Source organism: Rhamphochromis sp. 'chilingali' (assembly GCF_963969265.1).
Source record: "Rhamphochromis sp. 'chilingali' genome assembly, chromosome: 8".
In the NCBI taxonomy this organism is placed as follows: domain Eukaryota; kingdom Metazoa; phylum Chordata; class Actinopteri; order Cichliformes; family Cichlidae; genus Rhamphochromis; species Rhamphochromis sp. 'chilingali'.
In genome coordinates, this window is record NC_137935.1 from 11,913,678 (window position 1) to 11,936,921 (window position 23,244).

General features: G+C 40.9%; 4 protein-coding genes across 6 annotated transcripts; all 4 read right to left on the reverse strand.

The window, feature by feature from the left end:
• Positions 1–297: 297 nt before the first annotated feature.
• On the reverse strand, positions 298–4,385 carry dynll2a (dynein, light chain, LC8-type 2a). The gene is made up of 3 exons (XM_080890291.1): positions 4,080–4,385; positions 3,417–3,560; positions 298–2,120 (listed from the first exon to the last, which is right to left on the reverse strand). Exons 2-3 carry the CDS (start codon positions 3,546–3,548, stop codon positions 1,983–1,985), a joined length of 270 nt encoding a protein of 89 aa, XP_080746417.1. The 5' UTR covers positions 3,549–3,560; positions 4,080–4,385; the 3' UTR covers positions 298–1,982.
• Positions 4,386–4,690: 305 nt separating this feature from the next.
• srsf1a (serine and arginine rich splicing factor 1a) lies at positions 4,691–9,253 on the reverse strand. Its single transcript, XM_080890290.1, has 4 exons — positions 8,835–9,253; positions 8,130–8,305; positions 6,547–6,719; positions 4,691–6,367 (listed from the first exon to the last, which is right to left on the reverse strand). The coding sequence occupies exons 1-4, from the start codon at positions 9,020–9,022 to the stop codon at positions 6,170–6,172; spliced, it is 735 nt and encodes a 244-aa protein (XP_080746416.1). The 5' UTR covers positions 9,023–9,253; the 3' UTR covers positions 4,691–6,169.
• Positions 9,254–12,528: 3,275 nt separating this feature from the next.
• Positions 12,529–14,370, reverse strand: LOC308400873 (fructose-bisphosphate aldolase C-like; the record flags this gene model as incomplete). The annotated part of the gene is made up of 8 exons (XM_080888900.1): positions 12,529–12,661; positions 12,760–12,959; positions 13,049–13,223; positions 13,316–13,399; positions 13,496–13,656; positions 13,775–13,829; positions 13,923–14,130; positions 14,255–14,370. The coding sequence occupies 8 exons, from the start codon at positions 14,368–14,370 to the stop codon at positions 12,569–12,571; spliced, it is 1,092 nt and encodes a 363-aa protein (XP_080745026.1). The 3' UTR covers positions 12,529–12,568.
• A 2,703-nt stretch (positions 14,371–17,073) lies between these two features.
• LOC308401870 (ribosomal protein S6 kinase-related protein-like) lies at positions 17,074–23,120 on the reverse strand. Of its 3 annotated transcripts, none has more exons than XM_080890321.1 (12): positions 22,957–23,120; positions 21,473–21,724; positions 21,298–21,375; positions 21,138–21,206; positions 19,825–19,894; positions 19,192–19,299; positions 19,026–19,066; positions 18,903–18,930; positions 18,561–18,650; positions 18,206–18,294; positions 17,993–18,103; positions 17,074–17,909 (listed from the first exon to the last, which is right to left on the reverse strand). In XM_080890321.1, the coding sequence occupies exons 1-12, from the start codon at positions 22,984–22,986 to the stop codon at positions 17,661–17,663; spliced, it is 1,215 nt and encodes a 404-aa protein (XP_080746447.1). In that variant the 5' UTR covers positions 22,987–23,120; the 3' UTR covers positions 17,074–17,660. The 3 variants fall into 3 exon arrangements, with proteins under 3 accessions (XP_080746447.1, XP_080746448.1, XP_080746446.1); XM_080890322.1 differs by having other exon boundaries at positions 19,825–19,858; positions 21,292–21,375; XM_080890320.1 differs by having other exon boundaries at positions 21,292–21,375.
• Positions 23,121–23,244: the final 124 nt, after the last annotated feature.

Below are 23,244 nucleotides of genomic sequence, written 5' to 3' on the forward strand. Positions count from 1 at the left end.
CGAGCCCGTTTTAGTACAGTGAAATCAGTGTCATGCTCATGCTGAAAGGGACGGACATGGTCAGCAACAATACTTAGGTAATCTGTGGCATTTAAATGGCACTCAGTTGGTACCGAGGTATCATCAGGAGTATCATTTTGCTTTAAAAATGCAGCCTGGTAAGTCACCCTCAAGTTTAAAAATAAAAAATACTGTGAACACCAACAGATTTAAAGTCAGACACTCGCATGCACGGGTACAAAAAACACTGTTGAAGCTCAGATTTGCCTCAGAGGGACAGAATGAAAGACCACAGTGTAATAAGTCAACATTTTATTTTATCGAGTTACATGGTTTTGGTTCTGTAGCAACCTACTGTATTTATTTCTGATGAAGTGCAATTGTACTCAAGCCAGTTACATTTGAGAGCAATGACAGGCACACGTTTTGTGCAAATTTAACAGCATTGGAACGGCTCCTACATATACACAGCAAAAATACATGCCAGAGGAAAACAATACTAAATCAGTTTACATTGACAATAGTTAGGAAGACGTCCCTCAAAAAAGAAAGAAAAAAAACTTAGAGAGAAACGATGTCAAACCAAGCTAACACTTGAGATACACATTTCACACGTAGCTCACATAAAGGAGGGAACATCTGAGAAACATTCGGCCTTTATCTGTCATCTGGCTCTGTGCACGAAAACCCTCAAATCTGTCCTCACAGACAACATATTTAATCAGAACGCAAACACTGTGCATCGCCATTTCAAACTAGTTATGCAGACATTACAAAACGAAAAGCCAAAAATCTGAGATAGACAAGAGGAAGCCTGCTTCTTGTTGCTTTGAAAAGTCCCAACTCTGAATGTTTTGTCCTTACCTCATGTCTGGCAGTACACTGGCAATGCAGAACTAAAGGCATTGTGGGGGGGATGCAACTTAAAAAGGTAGCCACAAAAGACGTCACAACCTGAAACACATGGGCGTTGGTAGCCTTGGTGGAGTCGGCTGCAGATGCTTCATCTAAACATTGTCCTAATGCTGCTTTATAGCAATTACTGGGACAAGACACACTTAGCCCAGGCCATTATTCACAAACTCAAAGGTTTAACAAAAATAATAATAAAACACACAAAAGTGTCCAAGAAGAGCTTCTGTTTGTCTCCTATATAACGTTTAAATAATCTGTGGTAAAACATGCAGGAACACAGGATTATAAGACTCGAGTCCGAGTAGTTGAGATGGGAAATTTGGGTAGCCAGTCTCTAGTGTTACAAGTCGTACATTACAGGTTAAGGTCTGTGTATGGGAGGCTTATCGGCCCCCATCGTTCTTCACAGTGAAAATTTAAGAGCGTTCGAACTGAAAATCCCTGCAAATGATTGCACTGACTTGTGTTGGGTCCAAAATGTGACATCTTTTCTGAACACGGCTGCAATAATTTCACTTCTGCTGTGGGTCTGTCTTAAATCCCAATTGAAAACAGTGGAGATACTGAATGGCGTGCATCTTCAAGCAACATAATTCCTTGGAAATTGGCAGCAGAGATAACAAACCCCATTATTTGTTTTCTTTATATGATCACAGGTTAATGTGGACGATGATTTGCTAAACCGGTGCACGCGGGATGGTTTTACCACCAAAATCAACATTGTCTCGTAACGGGGTCTGGCAATGCCACTTGAGAAGGAAAGCGGATGCACCACTACATTCTACAGCTTTCCTTTCACGTAAAATCAAGGGCCACATTGAAATCTTTTACAACCTAGAATTTAACAGCATCAACAAAAACTACTTCCGTTGCATTCAAATGGCAACTATCAAAAAGTAAACTTACTGTAACATACATATTAAATAGTGTATAGTCCATGCAATTGCGCATGGCCGGTTTTGCATCGTTATGGTATGTCGTTATTAGTGTATGGGAGACATCAGCCACCAGTGCATTTCCGATTTAGGTTCAGGGAGAAAAACTCCTCAATACCCATCAGAAACTTCTCAGCCTGACTTGAAGAGCAAGATGGCCACCTGGCCCAGATAAAAGTAAATGAAATGCTTTGTCTCGTGGGTGACGTAGCTGCCGAAGTTCCTCCCGACAATGCAGTGCCAAGTGGGGTTGTACTTCTTGTCAAACTCCTGAAAAGAGTCAAGAGGACGACAGCAATCAGGGTCCAAGTTACTTTATATGGATTGGATGGATTTATATTGTATAGAGGTCATGCCCAACCTTAATTTTCCTGAAGGACTAATTAAAATATTATTAGTTACAATGACATTATAGCACATTTAATCCCTGCTTTTTTCTATATCAAACCAGTTTTAGTTTCAGTTAAAGCTATTCAATAAACTGGATAACTGTCTCCACACTGTGGTCCTCAGCAGGAACATGGGAGTTGTATGATCTGCAGCGGGAAATGCAAAAATAGTTGATAATCTGTAAGCACTAATTTGTTATTTAGATCATTTATTTAAACAAGTTTAACGTTCATGCCAATATGCTGCAGGCAAGTGTGTATGAGAACTAGAAACAGACTTGCAAAAGCACACAAAAACCTGCTTAGCCAGGCTTTTCATAAGAAAAACATTATTACTACTATTGCTTTCCTTTTTCTTGTTACTTTGTGCATTAGCAGCCAACAGTTTGAAGTTTTTGTACTTCTTCTTAAAGCACTCTATAAAGGTTTGAGTTCCACTCTTGTATTGGGAAATTGATGCACATAAAAACAAACAAATCAAAAGCTTTTTTTATTCTAGTTTATGTAATTTCGTGTAAGAGCATGTGCAGAGGGGGCCTTACAAACATTACCAATGGGCTAGAGTGGAAAGGACCAAGGACACATAACTTATTTACCATCAGTTTTAATGCATTTCTTATAGCCCCTTTCCCCTCCAGTATATTCTGGATTCAAATGTTATACTTCAAACCATTCATTTTAAATCTTTAATAACTTATTTTTGCTTATTTTAATCTACTGATGTCCTATAAGTTAAGTTGAAGCCAGTTGACCAATTAAAATCATGTCCAGTTGACACATTAAAGTAAAACACACATTAATGAATCAATGATTGTATGTACAAACTGTATAGGTTTGTGCATAGTGACAAAAACTTTTGTATTAGTACTCAAGTACGATTATGCCTTTAAGTAAGAAGTCAGTGACTGCCATACAGTCTTCATGCTCTTGTGTTGCCACTTCTAACTGTGCCATGTTTCACCAAATTCTAAAAATCCTGGAAACGCCCCTGCTTTGGAGGAAGGATTTTTAAACGTGCCAAATAAAAAGAAAACCCTGACTATGTCTTTGATCACGTGTCTCATCTCCACGCTGGGCAAAAATAGATGTGAGAATGTGTTAGTGTCTCAATTTGCTGATCATGCTCTGTCGGTGAGAGCTCTGCTTGGATCCATCCAAGCACCCCCTCCTGTCTCACCTTCTTGATGTAGGCTGCAATGTCCTTCTCTATGTTGTACTTCTCCATGGCCTGGGTGGCACAGTCCACCGCGTCCTGCTGCATGTCCTCGGACATGTCTGCGTTCTTGATCACAGCTTTCCTGTCAGTCATGGTTGAGGATGCCTGCGGAGGAAGAAGGGAGCACGTTCACGCACGTACCGCACTGAAAATTAACACCGCACGTGGTGATGGGGACGGTTTAGGCCAGCCCGGATCATCGCAAACACCACAAGCAGAAAACTGGCCATTTGGCAAAGCGTTTCCCACCAATCCCACTCATCTGAATCTACAACTCGTGGCTGTGTATTTGTGCCTATATGTTTGATCAGACGTTGACTTGAGCGTTTGCAAAGATTGAGTGCGAAACTTGATACAAGTGGAGTTAAATTACTTGGCAAAAATCACTTTCGGATTAAAGCAGCTTGTGCATCAGGAGGGCAAAAGTATCAAAATATGCCCACTCAAATATAGAATCCGCCAAAATACGCCAATACAACCTACATATCCAATCATTCAAAATGCAAAGAGGCATACAGGAACAGATCATCATATAAGAACAAGAAAAATAACTCGAATCAGAAATATGTCAAGACATGAGAGTCAGTCTTCCCCCCCTCAGATTATGAAAAATATGCAACCCACCTTTTCTCGAGCCACCTGAAAACACTCCTTTCCAAAAATAAGTAGCCTATTTCACCCAGCCGGTGGGTAAGGTTAGGATGATGCTGCGGGTAATTGCTTTTTAAAGATTTACACAATAAGCATGTAGGTAGGTTGGCTCTCCGCTGTGCGCCAGCAGCTCCCCGCCCCTCTGCTGTATGCTGAACCCTGCCATTGGCTGGGCAGCAGCTTCCCCGTGTGTTGCAAGCGTTTTTCTCCAGCTCCTGTCTGCCGGCATCTTATTTCATCCCACAATGCATCATTCACGGTATACACCACCGACTGTGGGCTAAAAGGAAACGAGACCACGGCGCACGGCAGGCATCACTCGGCTGTGCGTAAAAGGCCCTTTCATCAGTCACCGTCACAGCTGAGGGACACGAGAGCTTTGAATAATGAACACGGGCAGGCTGCTGTGGTGGTGTTTCATGTCCACAGCTGCTGCTCTTCCTTTGTTTCCTAACTCCATGGTTATCCTTAGTTGGTTTGGTTACAAACGTAAATGTAATGAGGGAGATCAAACAGGTTTATTTTATTAATGGTAAAGAATTCGTGCTTGGGTTTATGTTGGAAATAAAGACAAACTAAATGTCCTTGTTTCAAAGTGTTTTATTGAAAATGCTAAGAGGAAGAAAAAAAAGATTAAGCAAAATTAAAAACATACAAACTACACCCATGTGAAACCCCTTTCCCAACCTCCCCAATTTTAATTCCTTCATACCAGGCATCTACGACTCCATCCTTTGATCCAACTTCCTGGTCCTCAGTTTCGTTTTCTTCTAATAAAGCCATTATCCCTGAAAACCTTTAAAAGATAGGCAGGATGGGGGCCTAATAATAAAAAAAATGTTCTGAGACTCCCATTTGTTTGTTTTTTTCTTTGTTTTTTTTTTTAAGTTCTGATATCAACTCATCTGAATCCTGGAAAACTGATCCCGTTCCGAGCATCCATCCTTGCCTATCCCTTCCCTAATCGATCCACTCATCCAGCTCCAAGGATTGGGATCCACTGAGCCACTCCTCCAATCAAAACCTTGAAATACCAGGAAGAAAATCAGAGGCAGACCGTTAGAATAAAATGTCAAGATTTGGGGGCCTATTTTTTTGTTTTTTTTTTAAGCCATGTTGAAGCACTCATGTCAGATTCAGATTTTTAAATGCCACTGAGCACAAAAACAATCACTCCCTGAAAACATTTAAAGCAATGAGGATATTTAAGTGAGACACTTTGCATCAAAGTAGTGAATTCACTTTTTTCCCCCACATTTGACAGCAAAGATGTTACACTTACATCACAACACTTGATTTAGGACTGCTTATTCTGTCACAGGTCAGAAGTAGCATGTTAAAAACTGTATATATAACAAAGTACAGTACGTGGCTTTGTTAAAATGACATGCATGATACAGCAACCGATCAGAAACGTTCAATTTATGGAATATGAAGCGTACCATTGCCTCGACCTGATTGCTCCTAGATGTCCTATCCTGACCATACAAATGAAATGTTCTCCACAATGGTTTTATTCCAAATCACTTTAATCCTTCTCTTCAGATGTCTAAAGGAAGACACAAGGGTAAAATACAGTTAAGCATCGGGCTCCCCTTTCAAACAGCCCACCCCACATATCCAATGAGAAGCTTTTTTTTTTTTTAATATATAAGAAAAAAACAAAACAAAACCAAAAACAAAACTTTAAATTTTCAGTACTTGCAAAAACATTGAGTGAAGGTTATAAACAACTCAACATTTTTGAAGTTCGACACAGCACAACTTCTACTTTTGCAAAACTTTAGGACAGAAAAAAGGGAGCGAGAGGTGGAGAGAGAGGGGAGTGGGAGGGAGAAGAAGGGACAAAGCTGCAGGAGACAGAGGGAAGGGTTGAAGCACGGGTGGGGGTGGTACAACTACATACCAAGATCATCCACAAGGACACCAGGACAAGAAAAAAAAAAAAGGGGGGGGGGGGGGGAGAGAAATTAAAATCAATAGCTGACATCTGGAGAAACTCATAGGAGGTAAAAACAGGAGGGTATACATCAAAAGGAGCAAAACATCGACGGCAGAAAAGCTTAGGAACGGGAGCGAGAGCGGCTGTGACGGGGTGAGTAGCGGGGAGATCCTCTGCCACGACCACGGGAATTGCTGCGACTGCGGCTGGCGCTCCGACTGCGGCTCCTGCTCCGGCTGCCACGGCTGCGAGAGCGTGATCTTCCATAACTTGGGCTGCGGGGACCGTCTAATTTCACACGAATGTAAGCAGTCTCTCCCTGGCGGACACAAGAGAACTTGACATTGAAAAGGCATACATTCCTGCCTACGGTGGAAATGCCACAGATGGAATTAAGGGCTGGCTGTTGTTCTCGACACGTCACATTTCCTGACGTACTCACCTCAGCACAGCAAAGCATAGAACAATCATCCATGATGCTAAAAATCATACACATACCTCATGGGAGCGGAATTTGGTGTTGTCCAGCTTGCGAACGGCATAGGTCATGTCTTCTTTGCGCACAAATTCTACCACTCCAGTCCCGTCTCTGTAAACGTCGGCGTAGCACACGTCGCCTGCCTCACGCATGTGGTCCTTCAGGTCCTGCCAGCTGCCGCTCTGAGGGAGCCCTGAAAAACACCAACATTACGTCAACACACACAGTGAACCCTCCAGCTGTGTTTATGCACACAAGGATGAATGTTTAAGAGCCCCAGAGCTGGTCTGTTTCAGATTTAGTCATTTAACACCAAGATACACTAAGATTTGCTGGTGCATTAATAAGTAAAAGACATATTTTATTTAAAAATGTACTGGTTCTGAATACTTTTACATATTTAGTGTGCACTGCAGCCAACTACCATGAGACTGTTTTCTTTTTATACAGATTAAGGGAAATTTTACTCTATGGCCAGATCTACTCGATAAAAATAACAGCTCTCTGATGTCTGCTTTTTGTGACTGTCAACTTGTCCACTGAGAATTTACATCACAATCCACCCCCTTCTTGTTATACTTCAAAGCAGTATTACAGGAATGATTACTCGACCGTCAGTATTATCGAAGCCCTAGATGTAGATATCAGTGGCTGCCACCAATAAAGAAAATCACATTTATCCTTAAGAGTTTTTGAAGTTTTCTTACATCTAAAACATTTTTACCACAACGGGCTACCTAACACATACACAGAAATATGAATTTACTACCCCAATCATGAAGTCACGTCACTGGCTCCCAGTTCAATACATAACTACCTTTAAAATCTTTCACAAACATTTAACCGTTTGGCCCATCAGTATGTCTGACTGGCTTAGTGTCTATAACCCAGTTAGAAGTTTCAGGTAATCAGGTGCAGATCTTTTAAATGTTCATAAAATTAGACCCAATGATGCTGAGGGTGCCTTCAGTTATTGTTGTCCTGTTTTTTGCAACAAAGCCGCCAGCTGTCCTGAGGTCAAGTTCAACTGTGTCTACATCCAAAAACTTTTTATTCTGAGTGGTTTACACTTAACTGTGTGTTTGAAATGTAGTCTTATTCCCTTGTAAATTTCTGTTGTTTTTTGAGGTTTTCTTGCATTAAATCACTGTAGAGCTATGCAATTTATTTTTAACTTGTAGTTAAGCACATCCAGTTGATGTGTAACGTGCTATATAAACAAAACTGACAAAGGGAAATCACCATGTGTGTGAGAAAAATATTTAACCACTTGAAGTTATCAAATGGCCAGAAACAACAGCAATACATAATTTTGTCCCCATCTTAACTCTATCCAGGTAGATTGTGCTTACATGCAGTCACTGCCCAAAGGCTCATTGTGGTTGTGCAACAGCAAGTTTGCATAGGCAAATGCATTCAAAGACAGTCTTAAAACCGCTGAAACACTCTACAGGAGATTTTGTTTCCATAACATAAACACAAAAACTTTCATGTCTCTCAAAAACTACACTCACTATAATCATAAAAATAAAATAAGCCCCCCCCCCCCCCCCTTCAGACAGACAAATAACTGCCTGGCATTGCATATTTTTGGTTTGTTTACCTGACACAACGACTCTGTACTCAGATCGTCTGGAAGGGGGTCCATATCTGCCTCTGGGCGCTCCTCCGATCCCAAACCCTCCTCTGGATCCCCTGCCGCTCCGAGGAAACTCCACTCGCAGTCTGTAGCCGTCGTAGTCGTATCCATCACGTCCATAGACGGCATCATCAGCGTCCCTATTAAATAAAACAGTTTCGCTTTAGACATAAACAAATGCACGAACGAACAGGCTTGCAACACGCAAGCAGCCATGTTAGCGGCTAGCTTTATTACTTAACGTCTACTAATCCGCTTTGCAAATGCAACTGCAGCATTTTAGTCTCATGAAACTTTTGTTTCATGAAAGAAATATAACGATTGACCAAATTAACATGTAGCAAAGCGTAAAGCTGCGAGTGCTTTGACGCAAGTCGTCTGCAGCGAAGAAGTGAAGCGGGTGTATTAATCTCCAGCAACATGGACATTAATACCACAAAGGCACCAAGCTTCAGCGCAGGAAAAACGGGACACAGGCGTATGCAAACCAAGTCGAAAGCGAAAGTAGCACGCGCGCACACACATACCAAATTTAATTACGGGAATAACAGAAAAAAAACATCCAGGAAATAGTCTGAGCACTAAGCAACGCGTTAGCACACACACGAGTTTGTTAGCAACACAATGGGACCGCATCGGGCCTGGCGCGGCTAACCGTTAGCTTCTTACCTGGGGTCTTCGAATTCAATAAAGGCGAACGGGGGTCCCCCTCTCCGGTTCTTCAAGTCGATATCTCGAATCGTCCCATACTTGTAGAACACGTCTTCCACATCTTTTGTGCGTATATCTGGCGGGAGGTTTCCCACGTAAATTCGGCAGTCGTTGTTCCCAGCGGGGCCTCGCACAACACCCGACATCGCTGCTAACTCAAGCTAACAGTTCGCTGTTTCCAGGATTCTTTAACGCCTGCTGGTGATTAGGCCCCGAGCGCCTGCGAGTGGTCGAGGCAAAAAGAAAAACGAGAAAGCAATCAAATGAGCGCTGTTTTACGCTACACTGTGAAGGGTATTTACTGAGCAGACAATACTCCCGACGAGGTGACTCCTACCCCAGCGCGTTTTTTTTAACCGAGCAGGGCATTCATCAACACCGGAAACACTACAGCCGAGTCTGACACATCCGCCTTAGAAAATAGTCCGACCATATCCAAAGCTATTAATGTTTTTGTTAATATCATTTGTCGTCAAATAATATATATTACAATATCATATAATGCACATCGCTTATAATGCAAGACTTGCTATATTGGTATTATTTATATATAATATAAGCATAAGCTAAATAATAAATGTTTTATAAATATAGACACTTACCAACAGGCTTATAATTTTGCTTCATTTTTACCAGTTGTTAATTCAAGAATATAATTAATATAATTTTTTCAATAATACAGCCCAGAATGGGGAAGAAAAGTGATTTACGTGATATTCAATGTCGCATAGTTGTTAGTGTATGACAGCCTGGTTTGCATACCTCAGAAACTGCCTTATGCTGGGATTTCCCCACACCACCACCCCTAGAGTCTATAGAGAATGGTCTCAAAACAAGAGAATATCCACTGAGCAACAGTTCTGTGAGCAAAAATGCCTTGTTAATGCCAGAGGTCAGAGGAGAATGGTCACACTGCTTTCAGCTGATAGAAAGGCAACAGTAACTTAACTTCCACTCATTACAACGAAGGTAATCAGAAGAGCATCTCTGAAGATAAAACAAATGAAATACTGAACAATAGATAATAGAAAATCGGAAAAATGTTGCCTTATCCGGATCCCTACCCAGTGGCCCCACCTGGCAAGACTGCCCTATGTTGATAATAATGTAATAAGGTTGCAGAAAAGCTGCTGCCAATCCCTGGACAGACCACTAATCCTTTTTTTGTCTTTACTGAACAGGTTTGCGCTTAAAGCTAACTCCATTCTGGGAATATGAATCTTAAGCTTCTTCTGTCAGCTCTGCTGAGAATCATTAAAGCAATGGGTGGAATTTCAGCCAATCAACCAATCAATTAATCAATCAGTTAAAGCAGATTATTATTGATTTCAAAATCTTATTTGGTTTTCATATATACCTATTTTCAGTGACATCAACTTTAACAGTGGAAAATTAGGTAGGCATATCATTCTTTTCTTTCTCTCTTTTTTGCGATATTTTTCAACTATCCTATATTTGACAACAGCATAATAAAACTGGAAATTCTGTTTTTGGTGTATTTCTAGTGGCCCCATATGGCCACCCCTATGAAAGAAATTCTGGAGGCGCCCTTGGTACCTAGGTTCAAGTTAAGGACAAAAGGAGTCTGTGTTTTTGAGGTTGTGGCTCCCAAGTTGTGGAACTCACTTCCAATGCACTTAAGATCTGTGGACACACCTGATACTTTTAAAAAGAAGCATAAAACCCACCTGTGGATTGCTTTTATTTAGTTTTAGTTTCTTTTTATACTGTCTTTGTTGTTGCATTTTATTATATAGTCTAGAGCCCTTTGTGAAAATAGGGTAAAGCACTAGAAAGGTGCATAGGTGGGAACTAACAAAGTACAAATACTACATTACTGTACTGAAGTAGACTTTTCAGGTATTTGTACTTTATTTAAGTATTTATTTTTGTGACAACTTTTTACTTTTACTCCCTACATTTTAAAACAAATATCTGTACTGTCTACTTCGTACATTTTCAAAACAGACTCATTACTTTTAGTTCAGCGGTATCATTTATAGCTTTTTTTATAGCAGGCCGGAGGGAGTGCAGGAGTCCATTAGTTGTGTTTGCATTGCTTCAAAATGTAGCTAGCTCTAAAGAAAAGGAGGAAGCATGAAGTGAGTGACGTTTTTTTAACTGTCAGGTAATTTCAAATTCAACATTTCTATCAGCTCAACAAATATCAGCAAACACACTAACTGTTTGTGTGCAGTTAGTCACAGTATGTCTGGGAGCTGAAGGTGTATTAGCTAACTGCAAGCTAAAGGTGTATTCTCTTGCTGCTTGTGTACATACTGAGTACATTCATTAGAATTTAGATTCAAATATTTGTAATCTCATGTAGTAATATTATTATTATAGCACAAATAAATTAAATCCAGGGTCTTTCTGTGTGGAGTTTGCATGTTCTCCCCGTGTTTGCGTGGCTGCTCTTTAGATACTTTGGCTTCATCCCACGATCCAAAGACATGCAGTTAGTGGGGTTAGGTTAATTGAATGTGAACGTGAGTGGGAATGGTTGTCTGTCTCTATGTGTTAGCTCTGGGACAGACATGCGACCTGTCCAGGGTGTTTCATGTCTCTTGCCCTAATACAGCTGGGATAGGCTCCAGATATATATACTGATGTGTCAAAACATTATCAAGGGTACATCACACTGTTTTGAGTAAATTTGTTGTTAGTTTTTCTTATTTAAAAAAAAGACTTGAACCGGGCTTGAAATGAAAAAAAAAATGTCCATAAATATTTGAATGTGACATTTTGAACTATTAGGAGTTACACGTATGTCAAACTACGGAATGGTGGAAATGAACTGTAACTGACAAAGAATATCACAGAAGCGCTCCAGCATCACGTGTCAGATGCCTTTTCTGGACATTTGACACATTAGATAACATATAGAATACCCTTAAATTACAGGGTTTGAAAGATGAAAAAAAAATGAAAACGAATTTTCTCCACATAGTGAATCAGTGTCTGTCGTCTTATAAAGAGCGTGACATACCATTAACCTTCATAAAACAAAAAATCTCAATCAGACTTTACTAGAACACAGTTTTATTGCCTAAATACTTACATTTGAAATATGTTTATTAGACATATAATGCTACTAAGAATGATAACACACATCAGCATGTGTTGTATATTACTTATTGAGCTGATTGTACTTCATACCTGGGGACTGTAGATGCAATTTAGCTTCAAGCTAATTCTCTTACAATATGTCTATTTGTGCATGTTCACTGCTAAACTAAATAAAGAAACTGAACTACACAAATCCACTTTCTCTGTCACACAAGCACAGAAGCTTCACATAACAACTTCTAAATAATAGATTGGGAGCTGTATCATATAGATTCAGCTTCTTTAACTATTTAGTTAACTGTGTTTTGAGTCGAACTAATATCATTACTGTGGAGCACATGTTAGGCTGGCATTGCAATATTAACTGCAGGATTTAAAGCTCTAGTCAAAGTACTGCTACAACACAAGTAAAGCATGAGCCTTTCATTCAGCACATGTGTTAGAAACACCCAAGGCCATGTTCTGATTGTTCTCATTTGTCAAGGCAAGATATTTCATTTAATATCATTATGTAGGCCAATATTCTGAAATAACCTAAGAAAATGCAGTACATCTCCTCTGTAATATATCTTGTTATGGTGTGGAAGAACACACTGCTAGTTAAAATGTTCTTTTTATACTCTTCAATATGCATGGCAGGAACCGTAAATGCGCTGGCCAGCCTCTCCATAGTTATCTCCACCGGTGTACTTTCCCTGACATGCCAGACTGTTCACCTGCAGATACAACAGAGAGCAAACAAGCAGAGAAACGTCATACAAATAGCAGCTGGTTCTTTTTTTTATGTGTGCATTAAAAAACGACTGGAAGCTACCTCTGCTCTCTTGATGAACTGTTCAGTGGCGGCTTTCTCATTTTCTTTATGTCCTCTCCAGGCTCTGAGTGCAGACGCCTGCAGGGCTCGTCCGAAGGAGAACGTCAGGACCCAGGGTTTGGGCAGAGGGCAGTTGTTGATGGCATTAAGGTGGAAAGAGGCCTCCTCTTCACTCTGACCTCCTGACAGAAAAGCAATTCCTGTGGACGAAAACATGAATTTGTTCTGTTTGGTTTCTGCACACGTTTCTGTTTCTAAACCTCTAAATGAGAGCATCATTTTAACTTACCTGTCACAGCTGGGGGAACTGTGCGGCGCAGAGCAGTGAGGGTTGCCATTGCAACCTCCTCTGGGCTGTATTTGGTGGAGCAGCTGTGTCCAGGAGTGACCATGTTGGGTTTGAGCAGAGTGCCTTCGAGGTACACGTGGTGGTCTGACATGGCCTTGTACACTGCAGCCAGGACCTGCAACACAGACACTGTTTTACTAAAGAAGCAGCAGAGTGGTACAGAATGTCTGAAAAACCCATAAAAGTAACAGTGCAGCCACTCCCTACCTTCTCAGTGACATACTGGCAGCGCTTCAGGTCATGATCACCATCAGGCAAAATCTCTGGCTCTATGACGGGCACGATGCCATGCTGTTCAAGGAAAGATAGATGATCAAACACTGTATATGCATTAGATCACAGTGATGTGTGGATAAGCATTTAGGCTTTATGATTTGGAGTTCTGACCTGCTGGCAGATACTAGAGTAACGTGCAAGAACATTCGCATTTTCTGTGATAGCCAGCTTTGATGGATTGACGTCACTAATTTTGAGCACACAGCGCCACTTTGCGAAGACAGCACCGTCCTTTTTATACTGCGCACAACGCTCAGACAATCCATCCAGACCTGTGGAGAAGTGTAAAAAGTACAAAGAAAAAAACAGAGAAGGGAAATGTTCATAAATGGGAAATTGTGGTGATGAAATGGTTGATATCAGCAGCGGTCCAGTGTGAGTCGGACTGACCCTGTGTGGTGGTTTCTCCACAAGTTCCTGCCAGGGGAACAACACCTTTGTCAACCTGAAGAATGCAGACAATGATTTGAATCAAAATCCAAACCTATTATCAAAAAAAGATGATAACCTAAACAGATTGAATTCTAAGTGGTCAGACCTTGACCCCAACCAGGATTCCCCTGTCCCTGATCATTTTGACAAAGGGAACGCCATTATCAGAGTGTTGGTACAGGGTCTCGTGGAAGAAGATGACCCCTCCGATGCAGCTGTTGATGCGATCGTCCGCACTGAAGAGGATCTGCCGATACTGCCTGCGGTTCTCCTCCGTGTTCTCCACTCCGACTTGAGCCAGCCGCTTAGCCATACTGCCTGCAGTGGGTGTATTGTCAGTGACATTTAACTTACACTGGTGATAACTTACACTCTTTGATTGGATTGGACATAAGGTGTGCACTCACTAAATGTGCATGTTTAAAGAAGGAGCGCTACAGACCTACAGACTCATCTGCAGCCAGGATGCCCTTCCCTGGAGAAACTATGCGTAAAGCGGTCTCATGCAGCTCCCTCTTCTGAGCCTCGGAGAGCGTTGGGAACTGATGCGTCATCCTGAGTGACTGATTGTCTGAGCAGCCTTTGGAAGAAGATTTGACTGATTATTATTCAGTCATTAGCAGCTAAAAAGGGCAGACACTGAAGTGGAATCAAACAGAAAATTAGTCCAGTTTTATCTAGATTTAACACCCGTCCTCCTATCATCTGTCTACCTTAAAGATGTGAGAGCTTGTTTGATTTGCAGGATACAGTAACAGCAGATTGATCCATATTGGTACTTTTCCAATAATGAGCTTGTCTGCAGCTGTTTATAAAGCTTTGAGTGCATCGTTGTTTGGTAATGTGAAGAAAAGGTTTATCACTTTATAGCCCTTTAATAGTAAGTCCAGGCTTGGATGCCATTCAAATATTTTCTGATTTCCAAATGTGATTTTCACAGCACTAGGAAGAGGCTAATTAGGTGGGGAAAAACACAAGACCACAAAATCTTTCATCAGAGTCAGATACGCAGTTAATCAAACACTGATAGCAGTGTAAAAAATATATGAAATTGTCAGAGCTGCTGCACAAATCTTCAAAATTTAATAAAATCTAAAGGCAGCTTGTATTTCAAGTTTGTGAAGACAGCATTAAAATCAGCTGAATATAAAAATAACAAGATAAAAGCTCTTACCTGAAATTAAAATGGGTCTCATCTACTGATGCGATGAACACTGATGGAGCCTCCCTGCCAGCTTTAGTTTGTATCCAGCTCAAGTGTGTCACACCTCACAAGCCAACACCCCTGGGCGGAGCGTGTACGCCCACCTTTGCCCCACATGAATAAAAAAAAAAGTGATGATTCATTGTTCTATTTAAATATAGTGATTTTTTTTTTCAAATTCATTTAGCTTCATCTTTATCACATTGATATAGAATTTTTCAGATGGCCACACTCACTTTGACTCAGCAATGGTTAGAAACCTGGCGTTTTAAACTGGTTTACTTTATCTTTTACATGCAAATTGTTTTTTTAATGCTTCCCACATGTTCAGGTTGCTTGCAAAACACAAAATCATGTATTAAGTCAGAACCTTTTGTCCAATAAGGGCCTAAATGAGGCGTTTAACCACACCCCATGGTGTGCTATTTTTACTCTAATTAGTAAAAATGTGCCCTGAGGATGGCTTGAAATCTCCTGATAATTTGATCTTCACCCTCAAATTCTCAGGGGTGTTTGAGTCTCCGAGCAATTCGTGCACTCAGTGGCTTTTCCGCAGCGCTTTAAACTGTGAAGAAAATGATGGAAAGTTCCAGAAATAGAAATCATTTCCAGGTTCCAGTCAGTGTAAAAGTGGGCCAAAATGGGCCAAATCAGAAGGAAATTAGGTCAACTGGATCATTTCCACTATGAAGAGCAGGTTTTTCAACCATTTTTTTTGCTTCTTTATTTTGTGTAATTGGCTTCTGTTTGAAAATGAAAAGTTTCAAATAATAATACTTTGAATAATAATAATGTGTATGGTTTAAAAAGTTTAAAATGCAAACTTGAACGAAGCTTATCATCAGCCAGTCGGGATCATTTCATGGCTTTTGAATTTGATTGTGACTACTTGCGTGTCAATCTGTGTCTTTCTGCACATTTGCAGGATAAGCTGCAACTGATGTTTTCTGTTGTGTTCAGTTATGTAATGTTACTATTTGGTGAGAGTCTGTGGGATGGCCCTCCAGGATTTCAGGGGACTCCTCTCTTCACTATTGTGGGTCAGTGTGCCTCTAAAAGCAGATATGGGTCAATGGACTGCCTGCCACTATACAGCCACAACACAGGCATGGTGGACCTGTCTAAGACAAGGGCCTGAGAGGGAATTCAATGTCAGGAGGCAGTGGTGGGAGGAGCTGGTGCACTCCCATTCAGGAGATACAGTTTTAAATAGATTCATGACTTCAAGAAGTACAGCAATTATGTGTGGCTGCTTCCTCTGGGACCCTCGACTTTTTCTCTGTTACCTAATTAAAAGCATCTAATGATGATACTTTATCTGGTCCTCAATTTTCTGTCCTATTATTGGTTGTCCTCAGTGGGTTTGTGAGCACTCCTGTAAATAGGCCAACCCAAGGCTGCCTGAGATACCTGAGATAAGAAAAGTGCCCAACAGAAAATACAGCAGGCTCATTTATGTTTTTGTGCTAGTGCTGATATACAGAAATATAAAAGAAACCCTTTCAGGTTGGTGTTCCCTCATTTTTATTCTATAGAAGTAAAAACGTCCAACCTAAAAGAGAGCTGGGTCTTTACAGTGTATGTGACCTCTTTCCTGAACTGCCTGTCAACATAAAGTTCCCTGAGCAAGGCAGGCATGATGGTTCAGGGTGACCTGATCCAGTCCTAACTATAACTAATTAACTAACTATAAGTTTTAAGTCTAATCTTAAAATCCAGAAATGGTTGACTACACAGCAATGGGGAAAACAAGAAAAACATGGTCCACCATTAAACACAGAAATATAAAACCACCGTGTAGCTCTGTGGTCTTTAAACTGTTTCCAAAAAAAGTTAAGGCCCCGCAATTCTTTTATTAATCATTAACACACCCAGTTTAATCAGTGAAAAAAAGGTCAGGAAGACAGTGTTCATTCAACTCAGTGTCATTCATTTGTTTTTCATCACTGGTCGGTCCTTGTAGTAGCTCTACTCCCCCACCCATCATAGAGTATTAAGAAATAATAAACACAAATAAATGAATACTTGATTTAAAAAATTAAACTTTATTTGAGCAATTGCATTTAAAAACAACAGACAATGTATATTAAACAACTGTTAGCAACAACATAAAATGATATACAGTTAATACAAGGACACATGTGTATAGAGACATCAAAACCTCACCTTCAACTTCATCATGGGAGAGACATGCTGAAGTTTCAGTTAAAAATGCATAACATGGGGCGATCGTGGCTCAAGAGTTGGGCGTTCGCATTGTAATTGGAAGGTTGCCTGTTCGAGCCCCGGGTCAGACAGTCTCGGTCGTTGTGTCCTTGGGCAAGACACTTCACCTGTTGTTGCCTACTGGTGGTGGTCAGAGGGCCCCAGGATGGCTGTGGCTACAATGTAGCTTGCCATCACCACCAGGATGAATGTGAATGGGTGCATGACTGGATGTGTAAAGCGCTTTGGGGTCCAAATACAACTTTCAATTCCAAGAGGTAACATAAGTCTGTAGAGAAACAAGTCTGTTATGGAAATGCCATCACATGCAGAATTCATGTATCTAGTATCCTTAAAAACAGATCGATTTTTCGCTTTGCAAGTCTGCTCTGCAGCCGATTTTAGGTCCACACTGGCCAAAGTAGGAGACTTTGACTACCCTATGACTTCACTGGGACTCACGGGGGAGTGAAGGATTTGATCACAGTCAAAGTTATCAAAGTAATCCAATGAAAAGCCTCTTGCGGATTTGGCTGCCCAGTCGGGGTGCGTCCTAAGCTCCAGGATGAATTCAACCGGTGTCTTCTGGAGGATGTAAGGGTCGAATGAAGTGCCACGGAAGAACGTCTGCATCTTGAAACACTCCAGATTACGAAGGCGGTTCATCGGATTCTTGCACAAAAGCTACATCAGTATGGTGATAAAGAGATGAGTATGTCACTATAGCTCTAAGGTGGCACAAAGTAAAAAGAGCAGTGGATACTGACCTCAGTAAGGAGTAGGATCAGAGCAGAGCTGAACGTCTCAGGCACCACATAAGAAAAATCTCTGACCTTTGCCAGCATGCGACAGTGGTCTATTTCTGCCATTAGTGGAAACTAAAAATAGAGAAACAAGTGGATTTAAAGCAAAAATAATCTGCACTTTCAGGCACTTTTCTACACACAGAGCCGTGAAATAGTGAGTTTAAGTGTCTTCACCTTTCCTGTCGCCAGTGAGAACAGCATAATCCCAAGAGACCACCAGTCAGCAGCATGGTTGTACGGACCCCCGCTCAAGATTTCAGGAGCTGCTCACCCAAAACAGAGATCCACACATCCACATATATGTTTATATATATGTGTGTGCATAAAAGGAAAAAGTTAAATGCAGGGCAGAAAATACCTCTTAATAATAGAGCAAAAAGTAATAACATGCAGAGTACATTACAGGTGCATCCCATTCACAACTGGGTCAACTGAATCCAGGGGGAATGAAACGCAGGTGAGGCTCTCATGTTAATGTTAGTCATGGAAAACAATCACAGAGTATCTGTGGCACGACCACAAATCTCACCCATGTACTGGATCGTCCCACATATTGTGAAAGCTCGCCCTCCTCGTTTCAGGCGGCGAGACAGACCGAAATCAGACAGTCGAAGGTGACCTGAATAGAGGCAAAAAAACAAAGAGAGACTGATTTGTAGAAATAAAACCATAAATGTTTCCGTAAGAGGGGTCTTGAAGTTGTCAAGTTTATATTAAAGAGATTTTAAGTTAGTGTCTTGGCAAAGCTCCTGAGCTGTGATGTCATGCTTATCTGCTGTTACCTGCATTGCATCTGTACTCATCTAACCATGATTTCTCTAAATACTTCAGTCTTAAAAGTGTATCATCAACAACTGCAGAAGAGCATTACCTTGATCATTTAACAGAATGTTCTCCATCTGAAAAAAAAAAAGCAGCAAAGCCATAACCATTAAAAGTTCTAAACACACACGTGTGGAAGTTACAAGAGTGATTAAAATGAAAAATATCATACTTTTATATCTCTGTGCATGATTCCTAAGTCATGTAGAAATCCTAGAAATAAATCAGAGACAGAGAGCAAGAATTAAATGACATTAATCTTTTTTTCAAAGAAAAAAGTGTACTGTGCGCTCAAGCATAATTTCTGTGACAGTACAAGACATTTGATGAGCACTAACCTAGTGCGCTGCCCAGCTCTGCAGCAATGAGCCGAACCTCTTCCTCCCCAAAGTGGCCCCTCAGCAACCAACAAGTGTGCAGGTCACCAGTACTGCAGTAGTCACACACTGCAGAGGACCAGACACAAACATACTTCTCAGCACTTTGAAATTGGCAGCGTGGGTAAAGCAGATCACTAAAGGTGGAAATAAAAATAAAATAAAGCAATCTGCAAGGAAACGTAAAGTAAAAGAAAACAAAAAATGATTTGTTCATCCCACTGTGGTTTGGGAAAGGAAGAAGTCAGGAAGAGGGTTAAGTCTAAAACACACATGCTCTTTGTTTTGTTAAACATCTTTTAGCCACTTCAGTAATCTTAACTGAAAAAAACCTGAATTTGTGACAACACTAGGTAAGCAAAGGTCACACAGCAGCTGCAGCCACAGAGGACAGTTTTACCCAGGACGCTCATTAGATGGCACTGCACCTCTTCACTATCCAGAGATTTTTTTTTAGACTGCTTGGTTTTACAGTTGACAACTTTTTATTCTATGGGACCAAAGACGAGGAAAGGGGGAACTTCTCGGGAACAACAAAGGATAGCGGAAGAAGGGAGGGTCGAGCGGTGCCATCGTTTCTATTTATTAACTCACTAATGAAGAGATGGCGCTGCGTCTGCCAGCAGTCCTGCAGATTGTGGATAAAAGGGTGTTTGAGCTGCCGCTGCAATGCAACAGTCGACACACACAGATGAACAGTGAACATTTAGTGAGGGATGCACAGAGAGTTTCCTGCAGCGTGAGGACTACGGACTATGGACAGAAACTATGCCACACCACCTACTGTAATCCTTTAAGTGGACCTATTAAGTCATTACTTATTTACTGTCTTAAACTGTTATAAATGATGCTCATATTATAGCAACATTTTAAATACTGAAGTCAGTGTACAGTTCATCAGACTGGTCATCGATTTTTGCTGTGAGTTCTGAGAATCCACCCACCTGATGACAAACCTTGTGTTTGTAAAGTACAGCCAATCAGAACAAAAGCTCCCGACAGTGGATAAACAGAAGTGGTGGAGCAAAGCTATGTATTAGACAGATAAGGATTATTTTGAATTGTGAGTCATGCTTTATGCGGCACTCTACAGTCAAGCCTTTGAGTTTATTGTTAAAGTTAGATCATTACCACTTGTCCTGATCCTGATTCTTGCATCTTATTTTTCATATTTACCCTTAGCTTGGCTCCGGTCTTGTCTCTATCTCCTGCTCAGTCTGCCCAACAATGCACCCAGCCCTCTGGCTCAGCCATCAGCCTAGACGCCACCTCCGGCAACCCCAAGGCTCATTTCACCTTCGCTATTATTTATTAAAAATCAGCTTAATTTATTCCATTTCCCCTCAGCTGTATCTACACCTGGGTTTGCCTGTTTGCACTCCCTTTCTGGATAGTAGCATCCAAAGACGGCAATATGAAGCTGGAAATGAGCATAATTGGTCCACTTTTATCATCACATTTATAATTGTACATAGTTTGTGCTTTCCTATAATAACCATATAACTACTATTTGCATTAAATTTAGAAATGTTTGCTTGACATGAATACATTCCTTTCAGCAATGATATCCTCTCCAGTTTATGCTTTGAGAAGCTCTACTAAGAATATTGCATTTTGACCTATTAGTAAGTATTTATGGCCAGCACATAGACAGTTTATAGCACTCTATAATTCAGCTGTATGCAGATGTAATATTTGTTTATTGGCATAATAATTTCTCGTTTATCATTAGCCTCAGCATAGGGGTTCCTACAGGAGCTTAAATTTTGCCCATGTCTGTAAAAAACAATCTCTGCTACAATCCCTATTTACTTGTGTCATGGTTAAAAAAGCTGAACAGGTGACATAAACATTTATTTGATTATTTAATTTCAACTATTTGAATTTTGTTTCTATCAATGTTGTACCTGAATGATGACTTCCTCTTTCGACTGCTCCAGGACTCCGTGCTTCAATAACTCAGACTTTGGCAGAACCTGTATGACAACACAGGAAGAAAATTACACTAAAGATGTCCAAAAGTATCACATTTTTAACATCTTTAGTTAATACTGGATTGACCTTAACTGCATAGATCTTCTCTTTGGAAATATCTTTGACTTTTAGGATGGGTCCAAATGAGCCTTTAGCGATGAAGCCCAGGATCTGTAAGCACAGAATTAGGCCCTGTTATCTTTCTGTTTCTCCTAAAGAACTTCTTCTCTTTGCGTCTTTAACTGGGTTGTGTTGTGGTCCGCAGTACCTGGAAATGATCAGGACATCTACGGTGTGGGAACTCGGGCAGAAAGACAGAGATAAAAGCCGCAGGAGTCGGGTCTGCGCCGGACGCCTCAGCGCCGTCCTCTGGAGGCAACAGGAGTCTGATGGGCTGCCTGCTGTCTGCTCCCACAGGGCGAGAAAATACAGCTGAGTGTCCGAGTCTATGAACGATGGAGACCCCCACGTTCGAGAGGAACCCGTGGCTGAATCGACGCTGAGCAGCCGGCCCCTCGCTCTAGATTTTAAAAGAAAAAATTATAATATATAATATATATTTACTATTCAGATTTTATTTATCCTCACTTTATGCTGATACCTCTGTACACGCGAATCTATTTTGCATACTGCATTTGTTTGAAACGTGTAACTGCAGAGTATAACTCTGTAATTAAATCTGATAACTATTTGGGAAACACTCCTTGGACACTTTATTAGGCCCAACTGGTCGTTAATGCAATCTAATCAACCAATCACGCGCCAGCAACTCAACACGTCTACGCATGTAGACGTGGTCAAGATGATCTGCTGGTGAATGGAAATACTGCATATAGTTCTATTCAGTTGCAACTAAAATCAGTAATATTTAATAGTAATGAAAGTGTTTCTTCCACTCTCTGAACAACAGCAATATGTTTTGTAATACAGCCACATCACAATTATTAACAGCCGGTAGAACCAAAATTTGGCAAGGCAGGAAACCAACAAACGTATCCGTAGAGACTATAACAAAAGACTAAATAAATAAATATAAATAAAATCTGCAGGAAAGAAACATCCGTGTAGCCTTGGAGAGTTTGTGACTGAACACTGGAATAAGAAGGATGCATGACAGGAAGAACATCACCAGGACAGTAAAACAAGGAGGCGGCGCTGTGCGTTTGTGGGGGTGTTGTTGTTGTTTCTGGAAATGAATGATGAGCTGGCATCACGAACTCTGCACGACCTGTCCACAATGTGCAGACTGAGGTTTTGTAATGATGCTGACTTAGGTTTTGTTGAGATTTGAATGACGTAAAATACAGTGCGTTAGTGAGCTGAAAGCTTTTACACAGGAGGAATAATGTGAAATACACTGCAGTTATGCTTTTGACTTTATGAAATATTGATTTAAATAAAAGCTAAACTTTAAAGCCTCAAAAATAACTAAGAAATGCAGCGCTTGGTTAGGTTTTTAGTTGGCATCACTAACTAATGTTGGAGGTAAATGGGGTAGAAACATTTTGTAGCTCATAGATCACACATGACCCCCCACAAATAAATAAATAAAGAGACGATCTGAAGCTGATTTGAGCCGCAGACTGAAGGTCTGTGTCCACTTGTGAGCTGATCGGTGCAGAAGAGACTTTCAAATACCACTGCCTTCATCTTCTCTTACCCCATCTAGGGGTCGCTACACGTGACGACTCCATATCTACAGCGTGTTAAAAGGTAAACAACTCCGATCTGCGCCTCATCATACTGACTCACCTTTCGGTTTTTACTGACCTCACCGCCCATCGCATCCTCAGAAACCGACAGACCCAAGTAATTCAATCAAAAACTAAATAAATAAAATATGTAAGACCACCACAAATCCAGCGTCTCGCCTCGCGTCTGTTCTCACTGTCAGCGTCGCACAGTTGCGTCTCGGCCATGACACCCACGTGTTCGCGGGAAGAGCGCTATTCCGCTCCAGTTACAGCTGTCAGATCTGTGATCGATCAACAGACCAAACACACACACACGAGCACACACACTAATAACACTTATTGAGAG